Source organism: Melanerpes formicivorus, unplaced genomic scaffold (assembly GCF_026170545.1).
Source record: "Melanerpes formicivorus ecotype bairdi unplaced genomic scaffold, bMelFor1.0.p_v2 SCAF_11, whole genome shotgun sequence".
Taxonomy (NCBI): Eukaryota; Metazoa; Chordata; class Aves; order Piciformes; family Picidae; genus Melanerpes; species Melanerpes formicivorus.
The window spans coordinates 16,112,886-16,130,470 of NW_027142363.1; the positions used below are offsets into that span (position 1 = coordinate 16,112,886).

The 17,585-nt window shown below is 49.1% G+C and overlaps 1 protein-coding gene across 5 annotated transcripts in view; it reads left to right on the top strand.

Annotated features, from left to right (window-relative positions):
• Positions 1-17,585, top strand: part of CD247 (CD247 molecule) — a 72,529-nt gene that overhangs the window by 51,194 nt on the left and 3,750 nt on the right. For all 5 annotated transcript variants that reach the window (XM_068144673.1, XM_068144674.1, XM_068144670.1 and 2 more), the window contains exons 2-6: positions 9,401-9,507; positions 12,350-12,403; positions 13,731-13,814; positions 14,456-14,491; positions 16,063-16,119. In XM_068144673.1, coding sequence (XP_068000774.1) covers positions 9,481-9,507; positions 12,350-12,403; positions 13,731-13,814; positions 14,456-14,491; positions 16,063-16,119 — 258 coding nt within the window. In that variant the 5' untranslated portion in view covers positions 9,401-9,480. The remainder of the gene's footprint in view (positions 1-9,400; positions 9,508-12,349; positions 12,404-13,730; positions 13,815-14,455; positions 14,492-16,062; positions 16,120-17,585) is intronic.

Here is a 17,585-nt window from a genome sequence, read left to right on the forward strand (position 1 = left end):
TACATCAGGCTGGCCAGAGCCTCATCCAGCCTGGGCTTAAACACCTCCAGGGACGGGGCCTCAACCACCTCCCTGGACAACCCATTCCAGGGCTTCACCACTCTCATGGTGAAGAACTTAGTGAAATAGTGATGGGAATGGTGGCTTCAGGAACTTCCTCCCTACAGAGCAATGTTCTACCTCATAGTCATATCAACACTGATGTGAGTCCCTTGGATCGCTGCTGGTGGAGAGCGGTGGCATCTGAGAAGTGCTGCCTGCTTCACCCCAAAGTGCAGCAGTGGCAGCTGTGTTGTTGAGAGAGGGTACTACAATGTCTGTCCTTAAACAGCTTTGCAAGGAACTGAAGTTGAATCAACAAATCTCTTATGCTGGGATTTGTTTCATCAGCTTTGCTGAGAAACTCAGTTTTAAGGCAGATAAAGCTCTTCATTTGTAACAGTGTTACTGAGTTGTGGTAATCACTAAAAATAAAACTCTTAGATGAATCACTTGATGAGGACCATGGGAGAGAAAAAATTTTGTGGTGGACAGATGTGACCTGAATTTAGCTCAGCTTTTATGGTCTGTATGTCTTAAACTGTTACCAGGAATCATGGTCTAACTCGATCCAGATACACACTAAAAATGTTGGAGGGGGGAAATCCTATTAAAAAGCAATGCACTGGCATGTTTCAAGGGTCCAGGCTGCATTTCAGTGATTCCCTTCAGCAGATCCCCATTGGGACTGGCAAATTGAGTTGGCAGTAGAATCTCATCAGCCCTGAGGACCAGGCCCCAGGGCAGCTTTGGAGGGCAGCATCGGCAAAGGGTGCCATTTTATTGGAGCAGACTGGGTGACTCTGGGTACGGATTTTAGGAACCCCCAGTGTTCTCTGAGCCTGGAGCAGGGGGTGGCTGGTGGCACATGCAGGCAGCAGGTGGACACGTGAGTAGAGAAAAACCCACAGGCACATGCAGGAAATCTGGGGCTGGGCCTGAGCCAGGGGGTTGAAACTGCTCTCCGAAACTGCACCGCGCAGGGTGGGCTGCCGCACAGCACTGCGGGGGCCAGCGCCTGCAGAAGGCCTCCCTCGCTGGCCCTCGGGCTTCCTCTCCTTTGGTTACTGACGGTCTGTTGCTAGAGGGTTTTTTCTCACTTGGTCGTCACTAGCAGCTGGTGTGAGTTGCCTTTTCTTTAATTATTTTGTAGGTTTTTTTGTCCTCTGCCTTTACAAAGTAAAAGGGCCCCAGCAGGGTTTTGCAGGGGTGCTGGCAGCGCTGCCTGGGGCTGTCATGGTGCGGCAGGTAGAGGAAGGTTTGCCAGCATGGAGTATGGGCACGTGTGTGCACAAACAAGAGTGCCTGGGCACAGAAGAAGCAGGGCTGCATTGCTGAGTGGCAGGAGAGGAGGAAAGGGAACAGAAGTCCAGGCTTTGGAAGGAGGAGGGGCTAGCAAGAAGCTTCTCAGCAGAAGCCCGGTTTGAGGAAAAAATCTCAACTGTGAGGGCAGGCACTGGGGATTTGGGATTGAGAATGGCTGGCAACCTTGTAACGAAAGGTAGTGCATCTCTAACTGATTCAGTCTCCTTTCCTGCCACCTCATTTGCGATGGCTCTGTCAGTCCTTACTCAGCCTGTGTCAGCTCCTTGTACGAAGCATGTCATCGCTTCTCTGCAAACTCCTAAACAGATTTAAAAATGCTTACTGTTGTGTGGTGGGTTGAAATTCCACACACACCCCCCCTCCCCAACATCACATTGAGACTCTTGAACGTGTCCAGAGAAGGGCAATGAGGCTGGTGAGAGGCCTTGAGCACAGCCCTGTGAGGAGAGGCTGAGGGAGCTGGGGTTGTTTAGCCTGGAGAAGAGGAGGCTCAGGGGAGACCTTATTGCTGTCTACAACTCCCTGAAGGGAGATTGTAGCCAGGTGGGGGTTGGTCTCTTCTCCCAGGCAACCAGCACCACAACAAGAGGACACAGTCTCAAGCTGCACCAGGAGAAGTTTAGGCTTGAGGTGAGGAGAAAGTTCTCCCCAGAAAGAGTAATTGGCCATTGGAATGTGCTGCCCAGGGAGGTGGTGGAGTCCCCATCCCTGGAGGTGTTCAAAGGCGTGTGGCACTTGAAGCCATGGTTTAGTTAGTCATGAGGTGTTGGGTGACAGGTTGGACTTGATGATTTCTGAGGTCTTTTCCAACCTTACTGATTCTATGATTAAGAGAGTGGGAATTTTCAGTGGAATGTGTTTTATTTGTGCTTTGCTCTGTGTGAGGCAGCTCAGTGTCACAGCTCCCTCAAACCTTGCAGGCTTGGGTCTGCCCATCAACAGCCCATCCACTTCAGTGATGTGGCCTAGGTCTCAGCCTCCCAAACCTCCACTCAGGGCTGATGAGGGGCAGAGAGTAGGTTTTGGTGGTGCCTAAGGGACTGACCCTGTGTTTGTCCTTGTTATGCACATACTGAAGAGGCAGTAACCCCCTGCCCAAGTGATCTAAACCACTGAACTGATCCTGTTCACATGAAGGGGTGCTAACTGTTTTAACTGCTTTGAATCTCTGACATCTGTTTCAACAGACTTCTCTCAATTTCTAATCTGGAAAGCTGTTGCAGAGGTTACTGATTAGAAAGTGTTTTGTACCCTTGCTTGTGTGTTATTGGGAGAAAAAAAAATTAAAAAAGGAAAAAGAAAAGCCAGAAATCAAACATATCAAGGAAGAGACGTCAGCTAATTTTCTTGCTTTGCTTCTCAACACTGGGTTTTACCATTGTGCTGTACCTGGCAGAATTTCCCTCACTGAGGAGTTGTGATCCATTGCCTGGGATGCTGAAGGCCAGGCTGCCCCAGATAAGCACCATGCAGGCACTTCGTTAGTTCTGCAGCAGACCAAGGTTGACCACGGTTGACACAGAGCTTCAGCTCTTGATTTTTCCATAGTCCCCTGCGTCTCCTGCTCTAGGTCATCCTGGTCTAGGGAGCTTATTAGTGCTAGAAACACTGAACTTGAGATACCAGTGTGAATATGCTGTGCTTTGGCTCTGCTTTGGTGCAGGAGAATGGGAATCGGGGCCAAGATCCCCAAAGCCTTCTTCAGCAGCATCTCAGCTGCTCCTAAGCTTCCTGGCTCTGGGCTGGGCTCCTTGCCTTCCTTGTGTTATATTTCTGATCTGGGCACAGTCCTGGAAAACCCTGTAGCTGCTTCTGGACACATCTGGCTTGAGGCCAGGGTATGCTGGGGCAGACTGCTGCACTGCATGAAAGCACCTGAATTGCTGCCAGAAACAAATTGCCTCTGGATGTGGTACAGCTGCGTTCCCAAATGCTGCACTTCAGCTACCAAGTCTAATGTGCTTCAAGCTGGTTTTGTGTTGAAACAACTCTGGCATAAAATATTGTCCTGTGGGTGTTGAGAAGAACAACTCTAGGAAGCTAATATCAGTTTTTTGTTGGCTTACCCTACGATGTTGGGCAAATAACTCAGTCTCTTTGTCTCTGTTTATCCTGTGCATATCAGGTTTCATAACTGTGAAAAAAAATGTAGTGAAGGTTATTGTTTAGGAAATGCTTTGAGCCTTATTTCTAAAATAAGAGAAGTAGGAGGGGAAGAAGGAAAAATATCTAGTATCTTAAATTATTTCCATGAATTTGTTTCTAAACTCATGACTGGGGAATGGAAAAAAAGGAAGAACAACTCCTAGTTCAGACAAGCAAACAAATCTGCTGTTTGGAAATGTTGAGGGTTTTTTTCTGGCTGTGTTAGGCTGTCAGTGGGAACAGTGACAGCAGCAACATCTGCTTGAGAATTGACAGTTACATTACCAAGCATCCACACATGGCTTTTCAGTCATGCTTTATACAAACTGTACACTTGAACAGTGTGACAGGTCGCCATCACTAACTTTATTTCTGTGAAGGAGACTTCCTCCTGGTGGTGAGTGCATACTGCTTGGATGTCATCTGCAGCTTTGTCCTAGTTTGAGGCCAGGCAGATCCTCTCTTGCTCCTGACAGGGGCAAAAGGATGGCACTCATCACACAAATGGAGTGCAAAGTGATGGAAAGCTGAAATGGAAAAGCAGCAAGTGTTGTACAGAAGCTACAAAGCATAGTGACGAAAGAGTCCCAAAGCATACACAGTCCCTCCCAGCACACCCAAAAGCCTCCCAACAATCCCATGTCCCCACCTGAGGGTATACCCAAAGCCTCCAGGGCTCTTCCTTCTCCCCCACTGCTAGGCTGGTCTCAGGCTGGCCAGGTCTGAGGCTGCCCCTCCCCCTTCTCCTCCTGGCATTAGGCCTAGCCAGGACTAAGAGGCCTTGAGATACTCCCCCAGCATTACCTAATAGGGAGCATCTCCCATGGGAACAGAGAGGGAAGGAAGAGGAAGAGAAAGACTTTGCAGCTGGATTTATAGGGCACAGGATATTATGGATATGAAATACACAGCTTCCTGTGTCCACCTCCTGGGCTGCACCCTTGGGACACCTGAGATGAAGCTTGTGTGACAGGAACAGGAGGCACTCAGCCTGAGCTGCCAGAGCCTTCCTTCCAATGAAGTGATTATCTGAGCATGATGGGTCAGCTTGCAGGATGGTCCTGCTCCCACTGTAGTAACTCAGTACCTTGAAGCACTGCACTGAGCACTTGTGGCAGTTTTAGGCTATGCCTTTAAAAGTTAGCTGCGGATTTCGAGCAGAAAAGTAGAAAAATACAAACAATTCACAACTGGGTGTACAAAGGAAACAAAAGATTATTCTAAAGAAATTTCATTGGCTAGAATGTGTGCAATGGATGCAGCTGTACCGTTACAGTCTCACACATTTTTACTTTCAGCTGCATTCCTCCTTCTTCTCTAGCTGCTTGGCTGATCTGCTTGGCTGGGGAGGATTTAATCACTGCTAGCTGACCTTGCAGATAGGAACTAACATTCCTTCTAATGGCTCTCTTACTGTCTTCTAAATATAGGGGGGAAGGAGGTAGTTTGGGGGGGAGTGGAGTAACTTCCCTGGTCAGTTTTGACATGGGGGGGTTTTCAGGCTATTTTCTGACTGTAAATACCTGTATAATATTGTAACTCCTATTTTGTACACATTCACTACATTCCATTGTAGAGTGTAGATCTTGCTTTGTAATTACAGCTTCCATTTGCTTTCCAGCTGAGCTGGTTGTGCTTTACTTAATGTAGTGGGAAATTCCAACCCACCACAGTGGTTCAACTACGCTCCCTCACATGTGGTAAATGCGAGTTGCCATAGTTTGCTCACCTTTGGGAGGAGAGGAACCATACAAGCTCTTTTCAATCTATCTTCTTCGAAGGGCTTCACAGGCTTTTAATCATTCTTGCCTTTCACGTTTGAACTCCTGCCAAATCTCTTTAACAAACACATCTCAGATTCATTTTTAGGTATTTTAAAAACATATGAACTTTTAATAACTCTGGAACACAGCTTTTCTTTTGGACATGGACCTTGAACTGCATTAGCTGCGGTAGTTACAGAGGCATGGAGCTGAGCTGCGTTAGCTGTGCAGTTACAGAGGCATGGAGCTGAGCTGCATTAGCTGTGCAGTTACAGAGGCATGGAGCTGAGCTGCGTTAGCTGTGCAGTTACGCAGGCATGGAGCTGAGCTGCGTTAGCTGTGCAGTTACGCAGGCATGGAGCTGAGCCGCGTTAGCTGTGCAGTTACACAGGCATGGATCTGAGCTGTGTTAGCTGTGTAGTTACACGGGCATGGAGCTGAGCCGCGTTAGCTGTGCAGTTACACGGGCGTGGAGCTGAGCTGAGTTAGCTGTGTAGTTACACAGGCATGGACCTGAGCCGCGTTAGCTGTGCAGTTACACAGGCATGGACCTGCACTGCATTAGCTGTGCAGTTACCCAGGCATGGAGCTGAGCTGCGTTAGCTGTGCAGTTACATGGGCATGGAGCTGAGCTTCATTAGCTGTGCAGTTACACAGGCGTGGAGCTGAGCTGCGTTAGCTGTGTAGTTACACAGGCATGGACCTGAACTGCATTAGCTGTGTAGTAACAGCGGCATGGAGTGGAGCTGCGTTAGCTGCGTAGTTACACAGGCATGGAGCTGAGCTGCGTTAGCTGTGCAGTTACACAGGCATGGACCTGAGCCGCGTTAGCTGTGCAGTTACACAGGCATGGACCTGAACCGCGTTAGCTGTGCAGTTACACAGGCATGGAGCTGAGCCGCGTTAGCTGTGCAGTTACACAGGCATGGACGTGAGCTGCGTTAGCTGTGCAGTTACACAGGCATGGAGCTGAGCTGCGTTAGCTGTGCAGTTACACAGGCATGGAGCTGAGCTGCGTTAGCTGTGCAGTTACACAGGCATGGACCTGAGCCGCGTTAGCTGTGCAGTTACACAGGCATGGACCTGAGCCGCGTTAGCTGTGCAGTTACACAGGCATGGACCTGCACTGCATTAGCTGTGCAGTTACCCAGGCATGGAGCTGAGCTGCGTTAGCTGTGCAGTTACACAGGCATGGACCTGAGCTGCGTTAGCTGTGCAGTTACAGAGACATGGAGCTGAGCTGCGTTAGCTGTGCAGTTACAGAGGCATGGAGCTGAGCCGCGTTAGCTGTGCAGTTACAGAGGCATGGACCTGAGCCGCGTTAGCTGTGCAGTTACACAGGCATGGACCTGAGCCGCGTTAGCTGTGCAGTTACCCAGGCATGGACCTGCGCTGCGTTAGCTGTGCAGTTACCCAGGCATGGACCTGCGCTGCGTTAGCTGTGCAGTTACACAGGCATGGAGCTGAGCTGCGTTAGCTGTGCAGTTACAGAGGCATGGAGCTGAGCTGCGTTAGCTGTGCAGTTACACAGGCATGGAGCTGAGCTGCGTTAGCTGTGCAGTTACAGAGGCATGGAGCTGAGCTGCGTTAGCTGTGCAGTTACACAGGCATGGAGCTGAGCTGCGTTAGCTGTGCAGTTACAGAGGCATGGAGCTGAGCTGCATTAGCTGTGCAGTTACCCAGGCATGGAGCTGAGCTGCGTTAGCTGTGCAGTTACAGAGGCATGGAGCTGAGCTGCGTTAGCTGTGCAGTTACAGAGGCATGGACCTGAGCTGCGTTAGCTGTGCAGTTACAGAGGCATGGACCTGAGCCGCGTTAGCTGTGCAGTTACCCAGGCATGGACCTGAGCCGCGTTAGCTGTGCAGTTACCCAGGCATGGAGCTGAGCCGCGTTAGCTGTGCAGTTACACAGGCATGGAGCTGAGCCGCGTTAGCTGTGCAGTTACACAGGCATGGACCTGAGCTGTGTTAGCTGTGTAGTTACACGGGCATGGAGCTGAGCCGCGTTAGCTGTGCAGTTACACGGGCGTGGAGCTGAGCTGAGTTAGCTGTGTAGTTACACAGGCATGGACCTGAACTGCATTAGCTCTGTAGTAACAGAGGCATGGAGTGGAGCTGCGTTAGCTGTGCAGTTACACGGGCATGGAGCTGAGCTGCGTTAGCTGTGCAGTTACATGGGCATGGAGCTGAGCTTCATTAGCTGTGCAGTTACACAGGCGTGGAGCTGAGCTGCGTTAGCTGTGTAGTTACACAGGCATGGACCTGAACTGCATTAGCTGTGTAGTAACAGCGGCATGGAGTGGAGCTGCGTTAGCTGCGTAGTTACACAGGCATGGAGCTGAGCTGCATTAGCTGTGCAGTTACAGAGTCTTCTTGACCTGAATTGCTTTGATTTTTTTAAACTTGGGTTTTTTTTTAGCTACCTGTGTTAACATGACATCCTTATCAACTGATCCAGGGGCACTTTCATAAGTTTCAGCTGCTGAAAACCCGCAATATCACTGTGCCCAGCTTCATGTTGTCAGAGTATTAATATATGCAGTGCTGAGTGGAATACGAATGTCAGTGTCTTCTGAGTAGCAGTTTGTTTGAGCTCTCAATTAGGGCAGTAGCAAATTTTTCTGCCTCAGGAAAAATTTGGCACTTCTGTAAAATAACAAATAATAATGATAAAAAATCTCCTAGGGATGATCCCGTCTAACAAGCAGCAGCCAGCTGAGGTTCCTGTGCAAGGAATTCACGTTTAAAACCTCCTTCTCTAACCAAAAGCACATCAGGATTTCGCACGACTGTCCCCCTGACATATGAGGTTGAAAGTCTGTCTCTTCTATCCACAGTTCCCTTCTCCTAGTTAATGGAATCTGAAATCCCCAAACTGGGAGGCCAAGAAAACCCTCAGAGAGAAGACACTGCAGTTTTGCACTTACATTATATAACCTGGGGCGTGAGGTGCATCCTCAAATTCCCCTTTTGAATAGCGTAAGGATTTCAGCCTGGAACTCCAGCCAGCTATGCTGCTGTCAATCCTTTCATTCAGCACAAAATCTCATCCTGAGAACCCCTTCCCTAAAGTTTTGTCCAAATGGAGATATTTTCTCACACACATGCAAGTTTGATGGAAGAATCCTTAACCAGGCCCAGTAATTGATCTGTGCAGGAGGTGCTGCTGGGCTTTCCCAGAAAACAAATGCTCTGTGTGAGGCTTTCTTGCAGTAACTGTGGTGCTAGCAATCCTTGTTATCTCCCTGCACATGCAGTGCTTGCTCCCTGACACCCCCCCGGGAGCTGCAGGGAGCAGGGCTTGGACTCTGTGGGTGGGAAACTGTGGGTAAAATGTCCTGTATTACTTGAGGAGGGCTGCAAACATTTCCACCCTTGGAGATAATCTGACTCAACTGACTGATGTCATGGACAGCCCAGTCTAAATGACACCGTTTAGAGAGAGGGTTGGACTTCCAGTGATTCCTTCTGTGGTGGTTTAAGCCTTAACTGGAGTTCAATCTACCAAAAAATCATCTGGAGTCAGTTTGGAAGTAGAAGAAGTAAATGTTTTAACAAAATATATATATAGCAATAACACGGAGGGGTTACAAGGGTAAGGAATAAGGATGAATAGGAGAATATACAACACCAGATTTGGATGGCCTCAATGTATGTGGATTTCAGTCCTTTAGAGAAGTGTGGATGTGGCAGGGAGAGGATCAGGCCTGCAGCAGCTGTTGGTCCTTTCAAACAGGCCAGGCAGGAGCAAAGCAAAAGCTGCCACCATGACCCCAGCTTTATAGTCTTGCTGTACAGGAAGGGGGAGAGGAACAGACCAACTCAGACCCTGGGGACCCTCTCCTCCTGGGAGAGGGAAGCCAAGTCCACCTGGATCAGCTTTCTTTTGTCCCCTGTGAGAAGCAGGGCTCTCACAACCCTCCCCTCCCTCCCCTGGATGGGTGTAACCCAGCACACCTTCTGAACTAAGGAATCCTGTGATTGCTATTCAGGTTCCTCTCTCCTTGGCAAATGGACAGACCTGCCCTCCTACTGGATATTTTTTCATGAAGCACTATGCCATGTTTATGCCTGATGGCACCCAGTGGTACAGCCTTGTTTGTTGATGTCTCTGATGTTTCTGTCCAGATGCTGTCCCAGTTCTTGGACTGACAGACCCCAGGCTCTGCTATTTACTGGATGGATTCCTCTTCATTTACGCAGTCATCATGACAGCCCTGTTTGTGAAAGCAAAGGTCAGTCTACCAAAACATGGATGCATTTGGCTTTGGTGGTGTAAACAAGTTTGGCCTGGCTGGAGTGTGGGAGTGGAGAGGAAACAACTCTCTCAGAATTAGATCTTTCTTTTTTTCTTTCCTTTTTTATTTTTTTTCCCCTCAAACTTTTAGACTTTTCAGTGCCACCCTGAGCAGTCTGGAGAGCTCACAAATGGAGGAGAAGAGACTGTATGAGAATGTTTTGATGCTGCAGTCATGGATGCAGTCAGAAATTCTGGATATTGTAGCTGTAAAATGTCTGATCAACACTAATGTGGCTTCTGCTGCTGTTTTTTCATTGGAAAGAGTGTAGGGGATACAGAGAAAATTCAGGACAAAAGCCAGGCTTACAAAAGGTGTATTAAAATGTTTCATGAAGTCAGACATCTTTGATAGCATGAGTGTGATGCTGCAAGTGGTACAACCCCAACAACCACAACAGAGGAGTCAGGGCGATAGAATGGGCACAACTTAATGGACTGTTGCTACCATGCAGCAGCTGCTCGCCATCTAGGAGGATCCTTAGTGGCATTATGTACATCTCTGCTAATCACAGGACAGGAGCTGTCTGCCTTTTCCTGGCACAGGACACTCTGTGGTGGTGCTTTCACCTCAGCAGGTGTCTTGGCTGCTGTTTGCACATCTGCCTCAGCCTCTCCCCAGAAGCAAAGGCTTGTTGTGCTTGGGAACTTGGCTTACTTATTGCCAGGTTGTGGCTGAGATCACCAGCAGGAGTCCTGATCAGGTGCTGTTACTGGTGCCCCACCAGCTCTGCAGTGGGATTTCTCTCTCAGTGCTGAACCCAAAGGGAGAGAGAAGTTTGCAGAAAATGAGCAGAACTCAGCAACAGTGAAGGAGAAACCTTTTTTGTTGCCAGTATAAATCCTGACAGGAGATGAAAGTTGTGCTCTGGGACTTGGAAGTCTTTTTGAGGCTGCTAGAGGGACAAGCCCCTGGCAGACAGCAGGAGCTGTGCACCTCACCTGGTGTGGGGCAAGAGCATGACAATTAAGGAGGGGTTGGTAAAGCACCCAAGGAGGAGTGTGAACCTGGCACAGGTTGCCACTCTTCCTCCTCCACCCACAATGTACCTTAAGCATGCTGCTGCAGGGGCAGAAACTAGAGTGGTTTCTGCTACTGGGGCTTCCTGAAGGGGCAGAGCTGGAGTTGGAGTTGCCTTGTGGTCAGAGGCAGTGTGCCTCACCTGGCACCTGGTCTGGGAGTGCTCACTGTCCTCCTGGTGTGGCTAGCTGTTGGTGCTAACAGGCATAGCATTCAGCTACAGTAAGCTGCTGCATGAAGGAAGGCAGCAGAAGGAAGAGGAAAGCCATGCCTCTGGTTACTCTGGAGCCTTGCAGACAAACCCAGCAGAGGCACTGCAGCTGAAATGCCACCATAAAGCACCAAAGAAGCTGATGGGACATTTTCTGAGGGTTGTCTTGTCCCAAACCTAGGACTGGTTTATATATTTTCCAAGCTGTGCCATATCTCTCACCTTGTGTCCTGATAAAAGAAATATTTTGTGGAGGCTTTTGCCAAGACCAGAGGCCTTGTCTCTGCTGTGAGCTTTTTAATGATTGGAGCACATGGCCAGGCACATGAAGATTTAGGCTCTGTTGCAAAAAACATGGGTTGGATGCTTGGTGAATTGCTGGTTCCACCTCAGGCTCAGGAATGGTAATGGCACTGTCATGGGGAAAGGGGTGGAGTAAATACTTTATAATTACTACAAGCATGATTCTAAAGTCAAGTGTATCCTATTCCTAAACACAAACCTAACTAGAAGGTCACTAACAACTAAGAACACTACAGCAATGCAGAATGGAGTCTGACACTTTCTTTTAAAGACTGGGACACAAGGTAGCTGCCTTCACTGACATGAAACTGTCCCCCTGAACGTTTGCCTTAGCAATTGGCTGCTCAGGGGAGACCTTATTGCTTTCCACAACTATCTGAAAGGTGACTGTAGCTAGGTGGGGGTTGGTCTCTTCTCCCAGGCAACCAGCACCACAACAAGAGGACACAGTCTCAAGCTGCACCAGGGGAGGTTTAGGCTGGAGGTGAGGAAGAAGTTCTTCATAGAAAGAGAGATTGGCCATTGGAATGTGCTGCCCAGGGAGGTGGTGGAGTCACCATCCCTGGAGGTGTTCAAGAGGGGATTGGATGTGGCACTTGGAGCCATGGTTTAGTTAGTCCTGAGGTGTTGGGTGACAGGTTGGACTTGATGATCTCTGAGGTCTTTTCCAACCTTATTGAGTCTATGATTATGAGGAGCAGAGCCAAAGAGCAGCTACAGAAGGGTAATCCTTTATCTGCTCACTAGCTGCCATTCATGCCAACTTACCACAGCCCTGCAAGCCAGGTGCCAAGGGACACCCCTGCACCCTCGGAAGCTAAGGCCACTCAGGAGCTTCGCAGGCAGCACTTTTGCTGGAGGACTGTGGGGTCTCAGGGAGTACTTTAGGTTGTTAGCAGCCCTGGATTGCCAGTTTACTTAACACAGGCTGCTACCTTGAATAGCACAGGATTACAATATGCACAGAGTAGGAACACAAAAGCAGTGTGGGCAACAGCATCCCTCCCACCCCCCCTGCCACAGATGCTTTGAGTAGTATTTAAGTGTATTACATGCCAGTAAAACAGCCTGGCTGCTGAGAGCAACCCAACACGTGCCAGTGCAGCAGTGACTTGCATTGCCTGCAGCCCTACTGCTGCCATAGGTTGTCTACTTGTGGGTTGCTGTGTTTCTGGTGAGAGTAACTTGTAGGAAAGGATTGAATGTAGCTACTGTCTCTCTCTCACAGTATGGTCTTTCTTCCAGCTTAGCCGGGCCCCTGAACCCCTGATGCAACCAGGCCTGGATGATGTGTATAATGTAAGTAACTACTGGCTTTTGTCTTTCTGGGCACTTACAGCTACTGAATTGCCTGTGGATCAGAGAAACTTTGGCTGCCCAAGCTATACCCAAGTGTGTTGGGTGCCACAAGCCACACAAGTGTGCAACACAGCAGTTGTAAAGAGGAAAGGTCAAACTTGACAAGGGCAGCTTCTGTTGTCCCTTCTCTGGATGGATAGATAGATATATGGGCTGTAAGTTCCTAACCTGAGCTGAGCTGAAGGTATACCAGAAACCCAGCCCATGCTAGAGTCAGTGCTTGGTGTGCTGCACTGTCACACACCTGTGAGAGCTCCCTCTGTATGCAGCCACCAGGATGTGATCTGTGATGTGTACAGCCCAAGTTCTTGCCTAGTCCTCTGCAGTTGCCTTGCAGCTCTTGACAGTCCTCAGGCAACTCACAGGCACACACCACTCGTGTTGCTGATGTTTATTTGATGTGGGCTGTGGAAAGGGCAAATGCCCAGAAATGCTGCATTGCTGACTGGGCAACTGTGGCTCTTGTATCATCAAGTGTGTGAAACCTGAGTCATCACAGCCTGGCTGTCTGTGTCCCTGAGGTCTCCCCGGTCACCCTGCAGCAACCTTGTCTGCTGTGCTGCTGTGACTGTAGCTGGCTTCTTCAGGCAGTGAAGGAGGACAGAGGCAAGATCCTGCCTGTCCTACCTAGCTAAATTGCTCACTCATGGCAGCATTGCACTCCAGCTAATTTTGCTGTCTTGTTTGTCCTTTTATTTTAATTCTTTCTCTCTCACGCTTTTGACCATAGCCACATCCTGTGATGAGCTCTGCTGCTTAACTATGTAAGTACTAACACACTAACAAGTGCTGCCTGGCACCTTTTCAGCAGCATTCTGTCTCCTTTGCCCTCTTCCAAACTAACCTTTCCCAGCTAAGAAACATGCTGAGCATAAAATTTCTGTAACTTTTGGATGCAAATTTAGATGAGCTGCTCTGCAAGAAAAACCAAGCTCTTGAACCCTCATTCACCAGTGGGTGAGAAAGCATGAAAGGCAGAGTCCTTCCTCCTCACACTCCCTTATTTCAATTCATTTCTACTTAAGAAAGGGTCTTGATGTAATGGCTTGCAGGTTTGTGCTGCACAGCCTGCTCTGTCATTTCCATGGCTTAGTCACAGGGATTTTTGTTGACAGCTGCATGAAGGGGTAAGAGTAATTTCTAGCTGAGCTACAGTACTCGTGACGTTGGACACCAGGCTGGATTCCCTTTCTTTTCCTGTGATAAGCCAAGATCTAATTTCTTGTGCTCATAACACACTCCACTGCTTCTTGCTTTCTTGTTTCAGAAACTGTCTCGTGGACACAGAGATGAGTATGACGTCTTGGGGGCAAAGCGAGGTGCAGACCCTGAGCTCGGGGGGAGACACCAGGTAACTCTCTGCTACACGTTCGCCTCTTTTGCTTTCAATCTGTTTCCTTTCTTCTCACATCTAACTGCCATTTAGACGTGCTAAGCACCAATGCCTTCGTGGAGAGGGAAGGGCAAAAATCTGTGTAGTAAGAACAAGATTAAACTCCCCCCACCCCTGCTTTGATCTTTGCCCCCTTGCATCTCCAACCCACCACTTTGCGGGGGACTCACAGCCACCTAGAATAGGAAGTGACACCCAGCCTTGGGGCGGATGTGGAACAGGCAAGGCAGAAGTGGGTGTTTCATGAGAGCTCCCTGCATGTGATGCCACCAAACAAATACCAACAAAGTAAAGCAGCAGACAGAAGAACTGCTGCTGCAGCAGAGGCCCTACAGGTTTAAAGGCAAAGGGAGTGGAAGCCTTCTGCGTCAGCATGTGGGGCTTGCCTGTGGGTGGCAGCTGGAGGGAATGAGCAGTGACGAGCTAGGTTCTATCAAGTTTAACAAAGCCTTGTGGGGGGAGACAAGATGGACTGTAATGGGCATGGCATACCCATAGAGCTGCAGCTGTGCCTTAGAGCAAGTGTACAGACACACAGAAGGTGGGGGGGGGATGTTGGTAGAGCAACATGTTGGCAACTTTCTTCTTTTGTTTTGCAGCAGAGGAGAAAGCACCCACAGGACACCGTCTACACTGTGAGTAGAAAGAGCAGGAGGGAGAGGAGAGATGGCTCCAAGCAGGAGTTTCTATTTCGTGCAGACTTTTTTTCACCCTGTCTAGTTTCAGCTTTAGTTCAAGTTTACCAGCTGCTTTCAAACACTTCTCTTTCCTTCCACACCCCCCCTTTTTGGCTAGAAAATGTCTGCTCTCGTCTCCATGACAGGAGAAAAGCACTGACTGCCTGGGCAGATGGGGAAAGGAATTTGAATGAAGATGCCTGCTGATCCCTTTAGGTTAGATGTTAGTAACTAGGAAATCTTTACCCCATATGACTGATGTGATGTGCCTGTTCTTCAGCCTCTCTGGCAAAGGCCAAATGCCAGTGCATCAGAGTGTGACTACTTGGGTTAATTAATTCTGGCTGAATGTGGTGTTCTGTGCTCCAGAGGACAGGTATATGGATGTTAGTACTCATGCCTTAACTCAGGTCCTTCTGGTTGTTCAGTGTTTGCTGAGAAAAGAGCTTGTTTCCAAGACCTGTGTTCGTTGTTATTGAATAAGAAGATCTGTTCACGTCTGGTCATAAGCACTTGGAAACTGTTTTCCCCGTTGGAGGAAGGAAGAGTTCCTCTCTCTTAACCTTCACCCTGTAGCATTAGACTTCTCTTTTCATTGGGCCTGAGCTGCACGTGCAGGTTTGTCTCCTGAGTGAATACTGCTTAAAGCTTTTCCTTGGAAAAGATTGTAGTATCTGGTGCCAGTCTAGATGAATGACTTGGTTGAGGGTAGAATTATGTTCATTCAAATGTTTGGAGATGGGATGGTACTGGCATGCTAAGCAGAACTGATCACATGTAGCACCTGCTTAAATGCATGTCAGTCAGATCTCACCACTGTCCCCTCTGCTTTGGAATATATATGGCCTGCATCAGGAATAGTGTGGCCAGCAGGAGCAGGGATGTCATCCTGCACCTGTACGCAGCACTGGTTAGGCCAGACCTTGAGTCCTGGGTGCAGTTCTGGGCCCCTCAATTTAAGAAGGACATTGAGACACTTGAATATGTCCAGAGAAGGGCAGCAAGACTGGGGAGGGGTCTGGAGCACAGCCTTGTGAAGAGAGGCTGAGGGAGCTGGGGTTGTTTAGCCTGGAGAAGTGAGGGCTCAGAGGAGACCACCTTGCTGTCTACAACTCCCTGAAGGGAGGTTGTAGCCAGGTGGGGGTTGGTCTCTTCTCCCAGGCACCCAGCACCAGAACAGGAGGACACAGTCTCAAGCTGTGCCAGGGCAAGTTTAGGCTGGAGGTGAAGAGAAAGTTCTTCCCAGAAAGAGTAATTGGCCATTGGAATGTGCTGCCCAGGGAGGTGCTGGAGTCACTGTCCCTGGAGGTGTTCAAGAGGGGATTGGATGTAGCACTTGGAGCCATGGTTTAGTTAGTCATGAGGTGTTGGGTGACAGGTTGGACTTCACGATCTCTGAGGTCTTTTCCAACCTTATTGATTCTATGATATATTGAAGCTTTGGAGGCAGGGCAGCCTCAGGGCAGTAACGCAGGGCTGGCTTGGCTTTTCTAGTGACATGCTGACTCTTTGCTGCTCTGTGCTTGCAGTCACTGCAGAAGGACAAGATGGGTGAGGCATACAGTGAAATCGGAATGAAGGGAGAGGTGAGTCCTGCTTCTCTTCCTGTTCTACTGAAAGCTTGGGATGAAAAATTCTTCATTGCCACTCCCTTTCAGCATAGCCCTGGCTGTGCATAGCTGCCTTGCACAAGGAAGTCCCCATGTTGCACAGCACCTACAGGCACAGCTGAGAGCAGTTACCTATTTCCTGCAGTAACCACCGTGTTCAGTGCACCAGTAAATAAGATGTGTAGCTGTGCCATTATAGTAGCCAGAAAGAAGATGGAGAGCAGACAGCAAGCTTTGTCCCATCGCTGCTAGCAACACAGCTCTTACACCAGCAGTTCCCCTGGGTGGATGAAATCGTGTCAAGGGAAAGCATTTCAGCTTTTGGAGTGAAAAAATGTGACAGCTGCCCCAGCTGAGGAGGCAGGGTGTGGGTGTGTGCGAGAGAGAGAGAGATACAGGTGAGGAACAGCTGAAGGAAATAACCTGGTTTCAAGCACAGCAACATCTGTGGCTCAGCAACTCTTGCATGTTCCTCCAGAAGAATTCCGAGATGGAGGTCCATTTTCCCCTCTGCAGGGTGGGGGGGCTGGTCTGCTTTAGGCAGGCAGAAGCAAGCCTTGGCAAGCTCCTCTTTGTGCCTCTTTTCAGACAAGTAATGGGGGAAACATTTTCCTTCCTCCACCCTCCGTCTCCAGTGTTTCAGGAGGAGCGTATCAGCTAGCAGCAAATGAGTAGTTTCAGCTCTGTGCACAAACTGCTGGGGGAGGGAAACCTCTGTTGAAAACAAACCATCTGGGCACACAGTTTATGGCAAAATGAAAAATTGCTGTGACCTACACATGTTCTGTTTTATGTCAGTGTTGTATGTATGACCTTTCATTTCCTTCTGAAACGTGGAACAGGGGCACTTGAAAGTAGTGTTTAGTGCTGAGAAATGCTGAAGCAACAGCAACATTTAATCCTCTTCCCTTTTTTATTCCAGTGCCTGCCCCTCTGCCATAGCCAAGCTCTGTTTACAAGCCGTGGGTGTATACAGTCACACCATGCGTGTATGAAGGTTTCTGTTACAGGGGAGGCAGGAACACTGAACCCCTTGCCTCATTCTACATACCTGAGCATTTGGCAGGCTGCTGTGACTCCTGTGGCAGGCACTATTCCCTGCCTCACACTGGTGGTATAGTCAACGCTCTGCTGCAGCAGGGCAGTTATGACAAGCTATGGGCTTGATGTACCAACCTCTGTGAGCTCTGCTGTCCCTGGTTCTCTCCTGGACACCACACTGTCATGGCTGCTGTGCCTGGAAGCTCTCTCTGGGAATGCAGCGGCAAGTGGGTTCAAGGAAAGGTTTTTCTTTGTACCTGGCTGGTCTGAGCGTCCTTGTTCCTGTGTTCCACTTGTACCATGACAGTCCCAGCACCTACTTTACTGAAGTCTGCATAACTTTGTCATCAGACCGCCCTATCTGCCTAGAGAGCATACAAAATGTGTGCTGGAGAATTTAC